This window comes from Bos indicus, chromosome 1, assembly GCF_029378745.1.
Source record: "Bos indicus isolate NIAB-ARS_2022 breed Sahiwal x Tharparkar chromosome 1, NIAB-ARS_B.indTharparkar_mat_pri_1.0, whole genome shotgun sequence".
In the NCBI taxonomy this organism is placed as follows: Eukaryota; Metazoa; Chordata; class Mammalia; order Artiodactyla; family Bovidae; genus Bos; species Bos indicus.
The window spans coordinates 128,740,992-128,761,513 of NC_091760.1; the positions used below are offsets into that span (position 1 = coordinate 128,740,992).

Sequence of the window (20,522 nt, forward strand, 5' to 3'; positions counted from 1 at the left end):
CTTATGAGTTATTTAATAATTGCTTCTGTCCTTCACTCGACTGGTCATCCAGTGAAGGTGGGAAGCTGGTATTGCTGGTATCCTGGTACCTAGCATGGTGGATGGTTCACAAGAGGCATCATTAGGATCATGGAACAGTTTTGGGCAACTAATAGACAAATGAATGAATGAAGACTCCAAGTTGCTCTCAGCATTGTCATAGATTCCAGGATTCAGAGGTCAACAAAGACTTTGAGGACAGTTAGCTGGCATTACTGCTCTGGGAAAGGAGACCCATTTGCTCTTGTTTCTGAGTATGTATTTTCACATAGTTTGCGTTCTTGTTGGTTTTTAGACTTCCTCTGGTTTACACACTTTTAGCATTTCTATTATTTTTGAAACTCTAGTTGGCCAATCAGGGCTTTTAAGTTCCTATCTTCTGTGTCCTTTGGGAATGGTGGTAGCCCAAGGCACTAAAAAGGAAAAGAGCATTCGTCTCTGGGCTCTGGCACCTGCCACTTGGCTTTCTCAAAGGCAATATTTTACTCTTCAAGGCTGGTTTTCACTCTTCAAGGCTGGTTACTTCTTAGCTGCATGGGCAGACACTTGGTTGAGCAGCCAAACACATTCTGAAAACCACATCTATGTGGGAATCTGGATTCTGTCATTTACCAGCTGTGTGACCTTGACAGGAGACCTCCTCTCCTAGTTCCTTCATGTATAGGATGAAGGTGAAGGTTTCCACATGGGGCTGTTGGAAGGATTCAGTTAGAAAATACCAGTGAAGTGCCTGATCCACAGCAAAATACCTTCTCTTTCCAAAAACCTCCACATCAAGGAGATAAAGTGGAGATACCTATTGAGAGTGTTGTTTAGGACAGACCCCAGTACCGCTAAATGAAGAGATGAGAAAATAGACAAAGGACCGACTGAATGAGTGAGGGTGTGACCCACACTATCTCTGACTAAGGGAGATTGGAGATCAAAACTGTGATGTAAATACTCAGTGAATGCTTGTAGAGCTGGACATTGTGGTAGACTTTTTTTTTTTAATTGGAGTATAATTGCTTTTTAATATTGTGCAAGTTTCTGCTGTCCAGTGAAGTGAGTCAACCATATGTATGCATATATCCCCTTCTACCTCCCTAATCCCACCCATCTAGGTCATCACAGAGCACTGAGCTGAGCTCCCTGTGACTCACAGCAGGTTCTGCTCACTATTTTACACATGGTAGTGTATCCATGTCAATTTCAATCTTCCAATTCATCCAACCCTCTTCCCCAGACCCCGTCTCCCCATGCCTTCTCTACATTTGAAAACAGGTTTGTCTGTATTATCCTTCTAGATTCCACATATGTGCATTGATATGTGATATTTTCTCTTTCTGACTTACTTCATTTGTTTGACAGACTCTAGGTCCATCCATATCTCTACCAATGACCCACTTTCATTCCTTTCTATGGCTGAGTAATATTCCATTGTGTATATGTCATCTTCTTTATCCATTCATCTGTAGATGGACATGTAGGTTGCTTCCACATCCTGATGATTGTAAATAGTGCTGCGATGACATTGGGGTGCATGTGTCTTTTTGTTTGGCAGATTCTTAATGGAAATTATCTCATTAATTATCACAAGAATCTTTTAAGAAAGGTATCATTACCACCATTTTGTAAATGAGGAAGTGAAAGCTCATGGAATAGGTCACATAACTGTGGTGCCATGACTAGTAAGTGGTTTTACTAAGGAATCACAAAAATGGAAGGCCTTAGGTATATATATGTGTGCATAGGGGTATTTGCAGGTATATGTATGTGCCTATGGTATTTAACTTCATCCCAAGAAAACGGTAGGCCCTGATGACATGCTTGTGCAATGATTAGATGACTATAAATGTTGGTGGTAATTAGAAGGGACAAGGCAGATGAAGGGAAGGGTAGAACAGAAATAATGGTTTTGACAATGTGGCCCTGAGGAAGGGAACTCAAGGTCAATTCATGGAGGACTTCTGGGACTGCCTTCCTATATTTTAGGGAAGAGAAAACTGGACTGAAGTTCCTGAGCAAAGTCAGAGAGATGTGCCTGAGGATTCCAGGATCCATGGCTGGGGGGCTTGTGTCCAGTGAGCATCCTGGTGAGTGAGATTCATGGGCATATGTGGAAGTCTCTTCAATATGACCAGTGTATATGAGCACCCAGATCTTTCCTTTTAAAGGTTTTCGAGTAGCTCCATGAATATGGAGCTCATAGAATATAGGCATCTGCTTTTGGACTGATTTGTTATTTTTGTTTAGTCACTAAGTTGTGTCCAGCTCTTTTACGACCCCATGGACTAGCCCACCGGACTCATCTGCCCATGGGATTCTCCAGGCAAGAATACTGGAGTGGGTTCCCACTTCCTTCTCCAGGGGATCTTCCTAAACCAGGGATTGAACGTGGGTCTCCTGCATTGGCAGGCAGACTCTTTACCAATGAGCCACCTGGGAGAGTTAAAAACACTAGTTTGAGCCTGAGTGACCCTGAACTTTAGCATCATGTTGCCTCAGATTATGCACTTGGCCTCTCTGTACTTTGTAAATGGAGATATAAATCTAATAAAATTTTTGTGAGGTTAAAATAAAATAATGCATATAAAGCACAGCACAGTTCCAAGTTCTTAGTGCTTAATAAAATACATATATTAATAATGATTCCCATGACAAAATTTGTTATAATAGAAAGCACTTCTAAGCCATAGTCCATTCAGTTTTATTTTAAGATCATTACAGGGGCTTCGCTGGTGGTCTAATGGTTAAGAATCTGCCATGCAGTGCAGGGACATGGGTTCAATCCCTGGTCAGGGAACCAAGATCCCACATGCTGTGGGGCAACAGAGCCCATGCTCCACAATTCACAGTCAAGGAAATAAATATTTTTTAAAAAGATCATTACAAAAACACAGAGGCTCTTTGAAGGCCTGTCTCTTGGTTTACTTTGCTAACATGTTCTGGTCTCAGTTGGGTGGGACTGACCCAGAGTTTCAAGCCAGGGCATTAACATGGTGACCAACCAGTGGCAAGGAAGAGATTTTCTGCAGGTGCTGTGGCCACCCATGGTACCCGGTCTTGAAGATCAACGAGACCTTTATCTTTTCCATTTCCCTTTGGCAGCCCAGCATCTCAGTGTGCACAGCCTGTAGGTGTCACCCTTCTGCTGGCCAAGCATCACTGCTGACATCACACCCCAACAATGGCGCCATTAGCACCAACCTGAACATGCTTGGGTTCCACAACTTTTCTTGGCCAATTAAACCTGAGATATTGCCTTCATGTGCAAGATCAACAGCATAGAAACTGAAGGGACTTCCCTGGTGGTCCCTTAAGACTCCGCATCTCCAATGCAGTGGGTGTGAATTTGACCCTCATCAGGGAACAAAGATCCCATACACCACATGGCCAAGAAAAAAAAAAAACAAAACAAAACAAAAAAAACAATGACCAAAAAAGAGGATTCACACTGGAAATTTAAGGTGTGATTCTGAGTGGGCTGTTGGAGCAGATAGGTATTGAAGAAGTGGAGCAGGGACTCAGAGGTGTCATGCTTGGGATGAAATTAACTGCTTGGTTCTGGATGGTTCCCTTGGATGAGTCACTAACAAAGGGAAGAACTGTGGGTCTGGGCTCCAGGTCCTTTTCTCAGGCTAAAGGCAGCATTTCCCAAAGTGAATGCTGGTCAGAAAGATGCTTTAGGAGGGCAAGCATTCCACAGTCCAATCAGTTTGAGAAACTCTCTTTCCTGCATTTTCTTCCAGATGATTCCCAATGCATGTTCTGAAAATTTCTGGCCTTAGGTCATGGGTACAGGTGCTCCTGGGATCCTCTTGATACCTGAACTGTAAACAGTGGTGTGTGAAAGTGGCCTTGAAAAAGCTCACTATTAGGATCTCTTTCTAACCCTGACTTTAGTGATGTCGCGTTGGTGGCTTCAGATCAGCCAAAGAGGGAGTAGTTATGTCATGGGAGTCAGCAAATGCTACAAATTTGAACTCTTCCCCCCAGAACTGATTGATAGCCATCCTCGAGCACACTATGGCCCAGAGACCTGCTCACCTTGGTCATGCCTTTGAGTACCCACATGGCTGACCATGACCCACAGGACCAAATAATCTGAATCAAGGTGGTGTGATGATTATTTGTTTCTGATGAATTGAACTCACCTGATCCACACTAATATGGTCTAGGATAGAGGTCACAAAATGGTCAACTGAGTCCTGAAGTCAGCCTGCTAATCCATTTTGCGGGGGGGGGGGGGGGGGGGGGGGTTTCCATACAGCATTTGTTAAAACCTAGGAATTAGTTGCCAAAATTTAAAATCTGGTCTGTTTCACATGAAAACCCAGGTTTCTGATTGTCTTGAAAGAGAAAATCAGAAGCTCTGGCAATCATGAGCAATACCCTTGCATTGAGACAGGGGCTGGGGCTGAGAGGCAGTCACACATTTGTCTTTGCACTGAAGGCCCCATCCAGGTAATTGTGCTACCTTTGGCTGCCTTTACCTCTGCAGGCACATGAGTTTAGCTTATAACAAAGAGTCAGCCCTACAGTCTGTTCCTCCCACAGTCGGCTTGAGATGCTTTACAATAAGGTAGGCCATGCTCCAGGGTGCAGAGGTGGGTAAGATCATCTTCCACTGGGGAAATCAAAGTGGCATTACTGATCTATAGCCCTGAAGCTCAGCAGGGAACTTTCTATCAGAGGTCAGATTTCCATGATCTTGGGTATGGGAGGATGGATGGCATTCCAGGTAGTAGGACCAGCAAGCAAAAACGTGGTGATAAGAATGTTTACATGTGCTTTGGGAATTCTAAGACCTAGGGCTCCTGCTGGGCAATTGGGTGATACAAGGGTGAAAGCGTAGACTGGGCCAGGTCACAGAGCCCCTTGGATTTGAGGTTTAATTCAGTTTAGCTTCATAAATGCTCTCTGAGCCCTTTCTAGCCCAGGTTCTCTGCTAGAGCATGAACACAGTACTGATTGAGGTGAAACCTCTGTCCAGGACTTTTATCCAGAGTGTAGTCATTTATAAGTTGGTTTTTGTTGGTGTGTGTGTTTGCCACGGACACTCATCAAGTTTACCTAACGTAAAGCCCTTTATTTGAACTTGATAGACCAGAACATTTTCAGTTAAAAAAAAAATCTATCTCGTTCGACCTGAGGGACAAGGAAAGCCCTGGAGCTCCAGGGGATTTCCATATGAAGGGTAAGTTCCTAGAAGTCTCTGTAGCCTGTCTGCCTGGGAGGGCACCGCCCAGCGGAGCTTCAGTCTCACGTGGACAGAGTCGGAGAGGGAGGCCAGGAGCAGGCCGTGGTGGAGGCTGAGGGGTGAGGGGATGTGTTTGAAAGAGATGAGAGGGAATAGGCAGGAAAGAACATGAAGGGTCTGTTTATCAGACAGCAAGAACATGGGCCTGATTGTTTCAGGATCAAAGGAATGATGAGAACTGTCAAGGGCCCTCTATATATAGGGCTCCAGAGATGCCCAAGGATAGCTGTAGGTGTGTGTGTGTGTGTGTGTGTGTGTGTGTGCTTGTGTATATGTATTGGAGTGTGCTTTATCCAGGTGAAGATGGAAGGACCCGCCAAACAGACAAAATCTCCTCAGGCTTCTTGCTGACTTTCTGAGACATGATACAGAAAATATAGTTCATTGTGATAAATGTGCTGTCTTCACACAGAACAGAAGAGCTCCTTTTAGGGTGTGAATAGCCTGTATTTGGGGGATTGTCATAGATGGGGAGATGTGAGCAGGGGTAGGAAAAGAAAGGGTGGCAAGGGTAGGTAGACGGCACATGGCTGGAGGAGGGTAGCCAGAGCTGCTTTAAAAGAAAGTGTCTATTCATACAGATGGCTAACAAATACATGAAAAGATGCTCAACATCACTTATTATCAGAGAAATGCAAATCAAAACCACAATGAGGTACTATCTCATGGCGGTCAGAATGGCTGCTATACAAAAGTCTACAAACAATAAATGCTGGACAAGGTGTGGAGAAAAGGGAACCCTCTTACACTGTTGGTGGGAATGCAAACTAGTACAGCCATTATGGAGAACAGTGTGGAGATTCCCTAAAAAACTGGAAATAGAACTGCCATATGACCCAGCAATCCCACTGCTGGGCATACACACCGAGGAAACAAGAATTGAAAGAGACATGTGTACCCCAATGTTCATCGCAGCACTGTTTATAATAGCCAGGACATGGAAGTAACATAGATGTCCGTCAGCAGGTGAATAGATAAGAAAGCTGTGGTACATATACACAATGGAGTATTAGCCATTACAAAGAATACATTTGAATCAGTTCTAATGAGGTGGATGAAATTGGAGCCTATTATACAGAGTGAAGTCAGTCAGAAAGAAAAATATCAATACAGTATACTAACACATATATATGGAATTTAGAAAGATGGTAATGATAACCCTATATGTGAGAGAGTAAAAGAGTCATGGATGTATAGAACAGTCTTTTGGACTCTGTGGGAGAAGGTGAGGGTGGGATGATTTGAGAGAAAAGCATTGAAACATGTATATTACTATATGTGAAACAGATCACCAGTCCAGGTTCAATGCATGAGACAGGTACTCAGGGCTGGTGCACTGGGATGACCCAGAGGGATGGGATGAGGAGGGAGGTGGGAGGGGGGTTCAGGATGGGGAACACATGTACACCCGTGGCTGATTCATGTCACTGTATGGCAAAAACCACTACAATATTATAAAGTAATTAGCCTTCAATTAAAATAAATAAATTTTTTAAAAAAGTGTCTATTGGTGATGTTTGCTGTGTTGCATGCCCCCTCCATGACCTCAAAACTTCCAAGAAAACTGACTTTTCCTTCCTTCTCTCTGGAAACAAAAGGTAAGACTTAACTCGTGGGTGGGCCCGATATAAATTAGAAGGGAGAGGCAGCTGTACCCGTGATTCACGAAAAAGTCCTCTGGATGTCCACTGGGTTTGAATGGGAAGACAGCCCATCTTCAGGTTTCAAGAACACGGTGGCCCTGACTGGCACCTGGGTGTAAGGGAAGGTCAGTGGGAATGGAAGAGCAGGAAGCAATGGGCTGGGGAGAGAGAGGGGGAGAGTGCTGGGCTCAGCCCCACCTGCCCTCTTCAATGCCCCAGCTCCCTTGGGGTCTCATCTTCATCTTAAGATGACGCACATAGAGCTCCAGCGCTTTGTAGGTGCTCAGTAAATACCTTAGCACAGCCTTTGGATTGGTCCCCAGCAACAGTGCTGCCCAGTTCCACTCTGGGGGAACAGGGGGGGAACAGGGTGCCCTGACAGAGCCCAGACAGGGGCCAGTTTGCCATGTCACCATCCCTCACGTCATCCCACGTCCCTCTATCCCCCAGGCATGGATTTAGGACAGAGCCCCAGAGACTACTGACCCAGTCAAAGCTCTTCTTAGCATCTCACCTCATCAGATAGTCTCGAGAATAAAAGCTCTCTGAGGTCACCTTTACTGTGAAATTCAAAAGTCATATTTATTCACCAATTCACAGAAAGTGTCATAATGACCACCAACATGAATCAGTTTGTAGGCATTTACAAGCCAAGGCTGAAAATAAATATCTGTGTTGAATAGGCATTTAACAAATTACTTGGAAACAGCAAGAATCCGAATTATTAGAAATTTAAAGTTTGTGATTCACACACGGGTAAGCTCACAGTCATGGGAAGGAGCCCAGCAGATTCCTATGATGGTTCTTATTTCTTCTTATATCTTTATATACATACAGCTTCTCGGCGCCCCTCACTGTGCGTCAGCCTTCAGTGGATCCGACAGCTCGATTAGGCAGGGGAGGGGAGCTGAGAGAGGGTGGGGGGAGGCGAAAGGGCATGTTCCTCTGTGACTGGGCAATCTTGTTCAATGCGCAAGATGACAGCATGATCTCCCGAAATTAGATTCAGTATAAATGCATCCTTCTAATGAGACAGTCCAGAGTTTGCCTTGTGTCACACTCATACACACACAATAGTATATTTAGTAAATAAACCCATTTTCTAAATTGAAGGAATTCACTCTGAGACAGCTGGAAGATCTCAGAAGTCTGACATGTGTCAGGTACACACTGGCCCAGCCATGGAGCTGCAGATGGCCATGGCGAGAGGCACTCTGGCCACACTGGCAGAAACTGTCTAGACAGTAACGGTGATCAAAGGTGATTCTACAGAATGATGTTGCTGGCCCTTCCTCTGTCTATGGTGTCAACACCACAGAGGTTCTGAGGAGAGAAAGCTCATAGGACCTTTCCCCCACCCACTGTGGTTGGGTAGATTGGAATAAACAGTCATCCAAGGCTTCTAAATGCTGGTGGCAGCTCCAGATAAGGGAGAAGAAATCTCTAGACCTTTCAGATCAGCTGAGCCCAGAACCTTTTCATTTAGCTCCAGAACTGAAGTTGGCAAAATTCAACAGCATTTCATTGAGTATTTAGGAAATGGCAGAGACCACAGGAAGAGAGCCCCTAGCCCCATTCCCTGTAGAAATATCTTGCTGGGAGTTATGCAGATGTGGCTTTAGTGGTACTGACTCACTCACTGTAACATTCTGTCACTGATCACTACCAGAGAGCCTGACCCAAGACCTGCAGCTGGCTGACAGGATGCCAAATTTGAATCTGCGAATCCACAAAAGCTTCTCTTCAGGAAGCTGTGATGACTTACAAGGGGGATGTGGCTGACCTGCTTCTCTGCAACTCATTTAACTTGGGGTGTGTTGATTCTAGGGCTTCCCAGGTGATTTAGTGGTAAAGAATCTGCCTGCCAAGCAGGAAATGCAGGTTCCATCCCTGGGTTGGGAAGATCCCCTGGAGAAGGAAATGGCAACTCACTCCAGTGTTCCTGTCTGGGAAATCCCATGGACAGAAGAGCCCAGCAGGCTACAGTCGCAAAGAGTCACAAAGTCGCAAAGAGTCATACATGACTTAGTGACTAAACGGCAGCAGCAGCATGGTGATGCTACCGTCTACTGAGTGGCAACAAGCTGGACCTTCAATTTCTAAGCACTTACCAAACTCTTAACTATGTGCCAGTGTTTTGAGAGCAAGAATAACAGTAAGAAAAAGCATAACATCCAAACCAGTGCTTCTAAGGAATTTAAAATGTGAACCGTTGACATCTTCATTCTACATCACACTTATTTCTTCATTTTATGCTGCTAAGTCACTTCAGTTGTGTCTGACTCTGTGTGACCCCATAGACAGCAGCCCACCAGGCTCCATCATCTTTGGGATTCTCCAGGCAAGAACACTGGAGTGGGTTGCCGTTTCCTTCTCCAATGCGTGAAAGTAAAAAGTGAAAGTGAACTCGCTCAGTCGTGTCCGACTCTTAGCGACCCCATGGACCGCAGCCTACCAGGCTCCTCCATCCATGGATTTTCCAGGCAAGAGTACCGGAGTGGGGTGCCATTGCCTTCTCTGTCATTTTATATATATATGTGTGTGTGTGTGTGTATGACACATATTCAGCTGTCCTTAGCTACTTGTCTGAAAATTTATATTTAATATATTAATTTTTCAAACATATGTCCCAACAGACCATTCTCTTAACCTTACTGACATTATAACGTCCCTACCAATATAAGATATCCACTCTACTACCTACAGATGTTTCTGAAAACAACTGATTTCTGCATGCAGTTTATTTTCTAAACTCATCAACTGTTTTTCTTCAATCTCCTATCAAGCCTGTCCAGTAGAGACCACCAAAAACCCCTTTTGGAAGCCACTGAAGTCAGGCTGGAAGCAGTCAAGTGGATTGATCCATAATAACTAGTTCATCTAGAACTGAAATCAGCTTCAAACGACTCAGAGTTTGGAAGCAATTGATTTGCTTGCCTCAGCAGTCACATGCCCAGACTCACCCATACTTGGCTGAACCTTGGATACTACAGCTCTCAATCTAGAGCTATCCTCTGGCTTCCCCAGGGAGCCATGTCCCTCTTGCTGTCACTCTTAACTCAGCCTCACCCGTTTCCTCTCCCAACTCTGAGTCACCTTTCCCCTCAATCTCTTCTCTTGTTTTTTTGAGTAGTCAGTCCTGGGTAGCAAGTCTGGCTTCCTGATCTCTTAAATGCTTCTGTTTTATTTCCAGCATTTGAAATTAGTGAAAATGGGCACGACCTCTCCCAAATCCCACATGTCAGAGCCTCCTCTGCAGCCCTGTAAGGGAGTGGGGGGTGTGGGTGGGGCTCCCGATCCTTGTGTTCCTTATCCACCAGGACAGATGCACTTTTGTCTCTGAGGTGGATGTGCACCGTTACATTCACATCTGTGACCCTGCCCCCTCCCTCAGGCACAGGCGGAGCCCCACATCAAAGAGCTATTAACCCTTTCCCAGGGTTGATGCCTCCTCCTCCTCTTCACTCCCTTTTCTGCATGGGGGCTGGAGCCTGTAGCTGAAACTCATGGTTGGTTCTCTGCTTCTGCAAATACACACAACCTGTGGGCTCATTTCTCTGAAAGTTCTTCCCATTGGGGAAAAAGAACCCTCCAATGTGTGTGTGTGTGCATATGCATGCATGTGTGTGTCCCATTTCTGTTCTGAAATGCTCAGGAAAAAAAGGTCTTGGCAGCCGAGATGCATTTTTGTTTCAAGATAAAAGCAAACAGACATTAGAGCTGACATGTTTCTCTTGCCTGTGATTAATACACACCGTCTGCCTTTCAGCTCTTCTCGTGTCTGTTGCCCTCTTTTCATTAGTCTATTGGGAACTGAGCTTCATCTTGATGAATCTCCTCTGCAGTGAATCTGATAAAACGGCCTGAAGAGCAGCACAGGCATTAACAGAATATGACTTTCTCTCCTTGGTCGGGATGCTGCCCATGACCTTTGGGGCAAAGCCAGTTGGCTCATTAAGGCCCACCTACCCCGGCTCCTTGCCTAGGGGCTCCTGTTACTGGTTATAGCTGGGAGAGAGTCCCTCTCCAAAAACCCCCACTCTCTTCTTTTTCCACTGGGGAAGCAGGAATGCTCCCCTTCCTCTACTACACTTCTGTCCTCCTCCACCTGAATTTATAAAGGACCTGAACTTGTATATGGAGAGAAAAGATGGAGCCATTTCCCTCCATTGTAGCATCTTAATTTTTCAAAAGAGGTTAAGTGATCTCTGCTACTCCATTTACTTTAGCATTTATAGAGCACACACTGTGGCCGAGGTGCTTGCTAGATACCCAGGGTGTTGCAATAGATAAATTTCTCTTCTTGCTTTGAGGAGGGGGCCTGGGTCAGCAGAGGAGGCCAGAGTCAGGCAGCCACATTAGCTTTACACAAGCATGTTTTCTAGTGTCCTAGTCACCCCACCTTGTGCCTGGAAAATGAGGGCTGTGGTTCTCTTCACTCAGCGGCAAGTTTTCATGGGGTGGGCCCCTGATTCTGGAGATGTGGCACCTCAGCAGTCCAGAGGCACCAGCTCCCCCCTGCCCCTCAAGATGGGAGGAACTGCTAGTACTGGGACACGACTTTCTCCAGTGGCTAATGTAAATGGCTGTTATGTCCTGCCCAGGGCCACACTGTGTGTGTCCCACCTGTATCCAGGACTTCAGTGAACACCCCCCTTATTCACTCACTCTACCTGACGTCATGGCTGGATCTGAGTCCTCACCCTCAGTTCACGGTGTGTCCCTGTCCTGCCTGACAACAAGGACAAAACCCACCTGCTCCCGGAACTACTGAAGGCCTCGCCATCCTCTTTTTGCCACCCCCACAGGAGCTTTTGTCCCACGGGAGCCTTTGTAATAAGTGACTAACCTCAGGGAAACATATAACCTCGCCTTAAGGTCATGGGCGAGAAATGTTTCATGAGAAAACTCACCAAGAGAGGCCAGCTGTGAACAGAGGCTCTCCTGGATCTAAGTGACATGAAAGAATGCTTTACCTTCCCCTCTTGGGCCTGGCTGGTTCTCCCCCCGCCCCCCAGCACACAACTGGCCAGCCCCATTCATCCTTGTTAGTATACTCTTATCTATGAGAGATGAGTTATTCCCGATAGGATCTCTGTGGTCTTAGGACACTGGACATTTAATTAGAAGATCTTTTCCAAGCTGGATTGGAGAAATGGAGGTGTCCTGGGGCGGGGGAGGGGTGGCATTTGGGAGGTTTCAGCAAGGAGATGGCTGAGAGGACCAGGAATGAGTCCATCAGGAGGGGATGGGAGTTTGTAGGAGTTAAACAGTAGATGCTGGATCTCTGAGGTCATGCATCTGGGCTCCTTCCCAGCCCATTTCTCCTCTGTGCTTCCACCCCAAGGCCCAGCACCCCATCCTCTGATTCCCAAAAATCCATACATGAAGACAGATCAGTACCCCAGAAAGTGAAGTCGCTCAGTCGTGTCCGACTCTGCAAGCCCATGGACTGTAGCCCCCCAGGCTCCTCAGTCCATAGAATTTTCCAGGCAAGAGTACTGGAGTGGGTTGCCATTTCCTTCTCCAGGAGATCTTCCCAACCCAGGGATCGAACCTGGGTCTCCCGCACTGCAGGCAGATGCTTTACCGTCTGAGCCACCAGGGAAGCCCAGAGCTAGGTGTAAATGACTAATAGGGCACCAACTAGTTCCTTCCAAAGGTTTGTGGACCCTCACAGTTTAAGCCTAAATCAAGAAGCTTAATCAATAAAAGGTGGACCTCAGGGATCCAGTTGATGGGGGAAAAGGGTATTGGTGGAGCCTGGCACCTTTGCAGGTCTTAGAAATTCGAGGGCCAAGACATTGTCTGTAGGGAAGGCTGTAGGTTTGTTTTGGGGTTTTGTTTTCTACTTTCAGTAGCATCCAGAGTGAGTTACTTCCCTTCCAAGAAAAGCCATTCATTCACCATCCGATTTAGTGGCTGCATGTGACACCACATGGCCCCATCTCATTACAAATGAAGCCATGCTACAATCACCTGGCTGTGTCCTTAACTGACCCGGCTCCACTCCCGCCAGGCCCTGGGCCACTCCACCAGCGTACTACAGTTTAATTGTTTCCCCTTAAAATACAGATGTGGAGGAGGCCACTCAGCTTATAGGACCCTTTAAGGTGGCCTCCCTAGGGCTGGGTGGCCTCACTGCAGCTTCTCCTGGGCTGTCTTTCTCCAGGATGAGTGGGGCCAGACCAGCAGGGAATGGTTCATGCCCTAGGGGAGGAGCGGAATGGGGACTAGGACCAGGGTTTCCTGAAACCACTGACTCAGAGAGTGGATTAGAGCCTGGGAGGGCCCAGGAGAGATGGCAGTCTGCTTCAGCATTCTCATCAGTACACATTTTTTTTTTTTTGAATCTTGTTAATAGTCATCGGCTCCCAATGCCAGCTTTAATCTTTCTTCTCATCCTCTGGATCAGTGGCTCTGAAACCTTAGCGTGCATCAGAATCAGAGAGCTCCTTAAAACACAGGCGCCAGATACCACCCCGGTTTCTGGTTCAGCAGGTCTTAGGTGGGGTCCAGGAATTTGTATTTACCATTTGATCCCAGGTGATGCTACTGCCTTGGCCTAAGGACACCTTGAGAGCCTGGGTTCCATAGGATGGGGTGTGAACCCGCAGTAGGCCCTCCCAACTCAGCCATTTTTCCTTCTTCAGCTCTAACCTGGGACCTCCGAGCCCCAGGCTATTCCACGGCTGTAGACCTAGGCTCATGCTGGCTCCTGGACCTGGGTTCCCCTTCCTAACTTCCAATGTCTGGCTGCCTGCTGTTTCTACGTAAGAACTTCCTTTGGCTGGTTTCACTGAAACTCAGCCCTTGGCCATGCTATTTCTGCCTTGTAGGCAGGGTGACTGGCTTCCAGGTGACTGGCTTCCAGGTGAGCTGAATCAACGGGCTGGAATTAAGAAACATGTAGGATAGGACTGCCTACATCCCTCGAAAGTTCTCCACTTGGCCTCAGCAATGTGTGGCGGGGTTCCCACCTACCACCTGACACAGTTGGAGAACTGCCAAAGCAAGTTATCCCCCTCTCCCAATCCCAACTTCTGTCCCCACCATCCTGACTGCTCGTGGACAGCCTCCAACAGGGCAGAGGAAACATCCCAGCAGCTCGAAAGATCCTCACGGGTAGGGCCACCACTCATCCATCCTCCCTTCCCCATTCCTGGCACAGGGCCTGGCATGCCACAGGGGCTGAGCGAGGGTTTGCTGAATTACATCGAAAAGAGCTGCAAACACAGAATCCCATCTGTTCGCTCATGACATACAGGGTGGTGTCTGATTGCTTTCTGGGGCGCTCATGAAGGTAACATCTTCTGTCTCTTTTCCTCTCCCTGGAAGAGTCAAGTTTGGCTTCTAACCTACTTCTTACCAAGCCAACTCTTCTTTCTGGTTGGTGCTCCAAGGAAAACCAAAGCAAGATCTATAAAGCAGGTACAGAATAAATTTATAAAGTAAAACAAATAAGGGCAGGAAATTGAAGGTGCTGGAGTAGACTTCAAAACTTTCATTACTCATTGCCTTTGCCTACTGCTGGACAACAGAGAGTGGTAACGTGAAAATTAAATTGTGCCCAGGGTTTTGGCTTCTCAGCCTCGATAAACGTCTGATGCCAATGGAGAATGCTATAGTATCCACAGCCTGCCAGAGTGCATCACAGTAGGTTTTGGGGTCCCACAAAGGCCTCAGGATGGTCTTCCCTGAAAAGCATCTACATTGCACTGGTACATTTTTTTCAAAGGACTAGACCAGCTCTCTCAGTTTTTTTTTTTTTTTTTTTTCTTTTGTTTTAAGTAAAACTGATTTGGTTAATTCAAATAAGGGGATGGTTAAGAAGAAAGTTCTCCTGTTCTCCTTTTCTTCCTTTGGCTAGTGTTGACTCATACAGCCGAGAAGACTGCTAATTTTGAAGTGTGCCCAGCTGGGCTTTCTACTGATTATGCTGTATTGATTTAAACAGTCACAAGTCTTTAAGATCATTTTTATAGCAATGGCATGAGCAGGGCTGAATGGAAATCAGTCTGAGATAATGAACATTCCTGCTTAGAAACCATTACGGGCTGAGTTGTTGGGGGAAGGCCCCGCACCTGGGAGCCAGCACTTAGCTCAGTGGTCAGTGGGTTCCTGGATCCCAGGCTTTTGGCTCTTGACAAATGCTTGCCTGAGCTTGAGTCAATTCAACAAGTAACAAGTTATTTTCTGGTTTTGGTTTTTGTTTTCCCTCTGGAACATGGATTTTAAAAACAGTTTAGTTAAGGACTATGCATTGTTTGCTGTTCATTTTGGAGGCAAAGACCCCTGAGCAGTTTATGGGAGGGCCTAAGATATCTGCTTTTTCTTGGCAAATGAAAGGCTGGAAGGCTGCTTCCCACACACACACAGTTGAGGTGTGCAAATTGTGGCCCCTGGGCCGAATCTGGCCAGCTGCTAGTTTTTATAAGGACCATGCAAGGAGATCTAACCAGTCCATCCTAAAGGAAATCAGTCCTGAGTGTTCATTGGAAGGACTGATATTGAAGCTGAAACTCCAATATTTTGGCCACCTGATACGAAGAGCTGACTCATTTGAAAAGACCCTGATGTTGGGAAAGATTGAAGGCAGGAGGAGAAGGGGACGACAGAGGATGAGATGGTTAGATGGCATCACTGACTCAATGAACATGAGTTTGAATAAACTCTGGGAGTTGGTGATGGACAGGGAGGCCTGGCATGCTGCGGTTCATGGGATCGCAAAGAGTCAGACATGACTGAGCGACTGAACTGACCTGATGGACTCAGAAAGTTATTTCTGTTTTTAAGTACTGGAAAATAGAAGTCAAACAAGTAATAAATTTTTGTGACATCTGACAATAATATGAATTCAAATTGCCTGATTTTTTTAGTGTTCATAAATAGTTTTGTTTTTTTTTTAATATAGCCATATTCATCCATTTAAGTGTATTGTCTGTGGCTGGTTCATGCTACCATGGTAGGGTAGAATACTTGTGACAGAGACCTTATGGCCTGAAAAATCCAAAATATCTACCAACTGGCTCCTTCCAGGTGAAGCTTGCCAATCCTGCCATATGTATAAGAACAGGATACATTACTTCCCTTCCAGGAGTCCATCTCCCTGCAGGGTCCAGGTCTGCCAAGCCACAGCCCATACTACAAGCAGAGCTGTGTGGGCTAAGCCCTGCTTGATAGAAGAGTTGTATATATTTAAGACAGAGGTGGTGAAAGCAGAACCCACTGAAATCACATTTTTGGTAACTAGATGAACTGAGGCCTCAGTCAGATTTATAGCACTTGATGAAACTTATTAGAGTGTACTTAGTATTATTTAACGCAGGTGGCCAACTAGTTGATTGCTTTACTCCACTAGGGCAACTCATTCTGTACTAGCCTTTTCCATTAACCTCTTCCTTCTCTTCTTGTCACCTGAGTTTTCAGCCTATGTGTTTTCAACCTTCAGGGAGCAGGATCTGATCATCTGCTTGGCAATATGAGCAAAAGTCTGTCCTGTGGACAAACTGGTCAGCTGTTCCTCCCTGTCCAGATGGACATCTGCTGCTGCTGCTGCCTGGGTGAGAGGCCACAGGGTATCCAGCCATCTGGGAGTTTGGATTCCCAGATGCCAGCAGATGGAGACTGGAAAACGCTGGGCTGATGAATGGCATTTTCCACCTGTGGTTAGAATCCTTGGGGGATGGCAAGTTATGTTACTCACCGCTCACCTGGATACTCCCTGAAGCTTCTGTTACTTTTATATAATTGCCCCTTCTTGTTCTCACCTGTGGTGCTGAGTTCGGCACTGGGAACACTATACATGCTCACAGATCCAGCAGCATCATCTCAAGGGCCTCGTCCTCAGCGCTGGCAATGCAGGCTGATCTCCCACAGTGGGAGTAGACAGAAAGGGCTCTGACTTGACCCCGCTGTTTCTCTACATATGAGTCCTGTCACAAGTGAATCGGCTGAGCTGCCCTGGCCAAGTGCCACTTTCACCTGCTCCTGTCCCTCCCAAAGCCCCCAAACGTATAATGGTTTCATGTGCCCCAAACAGCTCACTCAGCCATAAATAAGTGAGGTAGCCATTGGAGGCAGTGGAGGGCATGGGGACCACCTTCCCCACCCCAGCCAAACCGAAAGACCTAGCAGAAGCAAGCACCTCCTGAACACCAGAATTAAATATTTTAAACAAAAATCCAATTCCAAAGGAATTGGCTTTAAACATATCCACACAGTATTCATTTTACTGTTATAATTTTGCAAGAATTCTGTTAGCTCCTGAAGGCCCAATTAAAGGATCTCTTTATTTAACTAAGGGGATTGTAAGGAGTAAAAACTCCAGATTTTCTTCTAGTAGATGCATAGACCCAGCCTGATAGGAAAGGGCTATTGGGGAAATTCACAGAAGCGTCTATTTCCATTCAATGAATAGAAAACCCCAAACTTCTGCCGGTGCTTCTAAGAAGGGCAAAATGAGAGCATGGGTTGAGTTTGCGAATGAGTCCCTCTTCTTCCTGCGACTTCTCCCTCTCCCTCTGCATTTGTCTCTTACGTGATTTCTATGCCTATTTCTCCTCTGCAGCTATCAAGTCCTCTAAGGGGAGGAGGGGTTTATTGTCTGCTTTCTTCCTTTCCCACAGCTGCTGGTAGAGCGCTTAGCACACAGCAGATTCCCAGCAATGCCTCTTAGTTCATGAACACAAATAAGTAGAATCAGAGTGGCAGGCCCTAGGCAAGGAGTGGATGGTGGGGAGTCCCATCTAGTTGATGCGTCAGAAAAACTCTGAGCAAGATGCTGAATCTCTGAAGCTCAGTTTACTCAACATGAAAATGGGTCTAATAATAGATGTCCCCTCTACCTCATGGGATACTTGGAGGCTTGAAGGAGAGAAGAGATGCAAAAATCACTCTAGGTGATGGAAAAAGCCGCCTAAGGTGGTTCCCTCAAATCAGAAGGTTTCCTCGAATCAGAAAGACCTGTCACTAAAGGACACTGATGGTGGTCCCCCTTCATAAGTTCTCTCTGAGTTGGTAACACAGCAAGTAGAGTGAATAGATTCTGAAGTTTCTTTTGATCCTGAATGCCCTGTGTCTGTGGACCAGCTCTATTGCTGTGCCAAGCCAATATGAGATGGTTGGGGGATGGGTGTGGGGAGAGTTCGGCGATAGATCATACATACTAAGGACAAAAAAGCCCAAGACATTTGAAACAAAGACATTCGAAGAGCCTCGTGGAAGTCCTGTAACAGCTCTAGTTCTTGCCTGCTATCTTCTTGGCCACAAAAGATCACAGACCAGTTACTATAGCAACAACTCTCCTCCAAAAGTGTCCACGTTAAGATGGAGATGGAAAAGATTTTCTTATTTAAAAAAAGCAGAAAGAAAGAAACTAGGTTTTTGGATATATCTGCCATCCACCTAAAGCACTGCTCCCTTTCTGAGAAGAAAAAAGAAGCTGTTATTACGGCAAACACGCTTCTAATTCCTAGCAGTTTAATCTCCAAACTCTTGTTTTAGACTCAAAGCAGTCCATGCTTGTTCCAATACATCCAAGAGGAATGTATCTTCTCAAGAGGCAGAACTGTGAACTAGGGGATGAGGGACCCTAAGACTAGACGGTGAGAGCCTTGTCCACTTCCGGGCCACCTTCTGGCCTGGGAGGGCCCAGCCACCCTCGTCACCCAGCTCTGTGTCCACCATGCAGCCCAGTCGTACCATCTCCTCAGCCCTTCTTTCTGCTCCCCAGCTGTAGGCTTGTCTCAGTTGCTGCCGGGGGCAGTAGCTGTGTGGAATGCTTTCTGGCCTCCATGGTGTCCTGTGGTTGGAGCTGCCAGTAGGGCAGCCCTGCAGGTCTCAGTGGCTGCCAGCAAGGCAGGTTCTCAGAGCGCTTTGGCGGGAACCAGGCCCTGCTGTGGCCAAGGACCTATTCTTGGTTTTGGACTTTTCATATAAGCTTCTATGGCCTCAAGAAGAACAAAGGAAAAGGCTCTCCAAAATGAGAGAGTGGATGTGTGGGGGTGAGGGGAGCCCAAGCCAACCTGTCCTGCAAACTTAATTCCACCTGGGTAAGGATGTTCCTTTGATATGCAGAGGACTTAGACCTCCCGTGTGTGTAGTCTGACCACCCTGCCTGTAGGAAGCAGCCTAGAGAGTCAGGTGAGGAGAACCTGCCAGACTGTTTGGAGAGAACATGGAGTCCGTGCTCGCACAGTGGGTTGGAACCTAAGAGCCCTGGGGACGCGGAGCCCCAGTTGGGGAGCAACATAAAGGCTGATCTTCTCCCCTACAGGGAGGAGCAAACAGAAAGAACCCACAGATTTGGTTAACAGAATGCTGGGTGAGCCCAGGGCCAGAGAAGTGGGGGCCACAGGAAAAAGTTCACCCCGAAATCCCCACTGAGGATGACGCTGGGCTTCTGGAAACTGCCCCAGGACTGGGACACGAGCTGTGCCCAAGGCGTAAAACATGGGTTCCAGAATGTTGGGGAAGGCCTGCCGGGACCATCATGGAAATCAGAGGCGACATGTGATAGGCTGGGGTGTACATCGGGGCAGGGCTTACAAAACGGACAGGTGGGTGGGCGTGGCCCCGGGGAACTAGTAGGGGAGGGTGGAGTCGTCCCACTCCAGCTGGGCTTGCCTGGCTCCACTCTGCCCGTGTCTGCCCCTGCCCGCCCCTTCCTCCTCCTCCTCTTCGCTGCCCTCGGACTCGCTGCTGCTGGAGCTGTCTTCCTCCGCTTCCTCCTCCTCCTCGTCCTCGGTCTCCTCTTCCCCACGCCCTGGGGCTCCGTGTTTCTGGATGTCAGGAGAGAGAAGGGAAATGCTCATCATGGATCAGACAGAAGCCGTGTTGGCGCTTAAGTCTCTCTCTCCATTAAGGAGATAATTAGGGCCCCTTGGAACTTCCCTTAATGCTAAACCCTTGGGCCAGGAGATGGACTTTGGAAGGGAAGTCCTCTGGAGAAAGACCAGTCGGAGGACTAAGGAAAAGACAAGAAATGGTGAATTCCAAGACCCAGACTTAAGGTAAATTGTTGTGTTTTAGGTACTGCGCATTTAAGTTCATCCCATCCATCATCCAGTGAACCTTTTGGGCTAAGGTTTTGTCCTTGTTGTCTTGTTTTGTTTTAAATTTTTGGTGGACTTCTCTGGTGGCTCAGATGGCAAAGAATCTGCCTGCAGTGTGGGAGACCTGGATTTGATCCCTGGGTCAGGAAGATCCCCTGGAGAAGGGAACCTACTCTAGTATTCTTGTCTGGAGAATTCCACAGACAGATGAGCCTGGTAGGCTACAGTCCATGGGGTCGCAATGAGTCAGACATGACTGAGTGACTAACACTAACACACTTACATTTTGGGCAGAACCCCACAGCATGTGGGACCCTGGTTCCTTGACCAGGGATCAAATCTGCACCCCTGTGCATTGGAAGGTGGGGTCTTAACCACTGGACCACCAGGGAAGTCCTGGGTTAAGGTTTGTTTTCTGGCATTTCTGGAACCTATTTACATGGAACTTTCCAAGTCTTTAGTGACTTGCTTCTCAGTGAGATAATGACATTTAAGTTTGTATCCCTTTTCCAGGTGGGAAAATAATATCTCTGGGAGCAGAAG

General features: G+C 46.8%; 1 protein-coding gene across 2 annotated transcripts in view; it reads right to left on the bottom strand.

The window, feature by feature from the left end:
* Nucleotides 1-7,480: 7,480 nt before the first annotated feature.
* The window catches only part of CLSTN2 (calsyntenin 2), a 745,907-nt gene continuing 732,865 nt past the window's right edge, over nucleotides 7,481-20,522 (bottom strand). For both annotated transcript variants that reach the window (XM_070794086.1, XM_070794095.1), the window contains exon 17: nucleotides 7,481-19,706. In XM_070794086.1, the coding sequence (XP_070650187.1) occupies nucleotides 19,509-19,706 (198 nt within the window). In that variant the 3' untranslated portion in view covers nucleotides 7,481-19,508. The remainder of the gene's footprint in view (nucleotides 19,707-20,522) is intronic.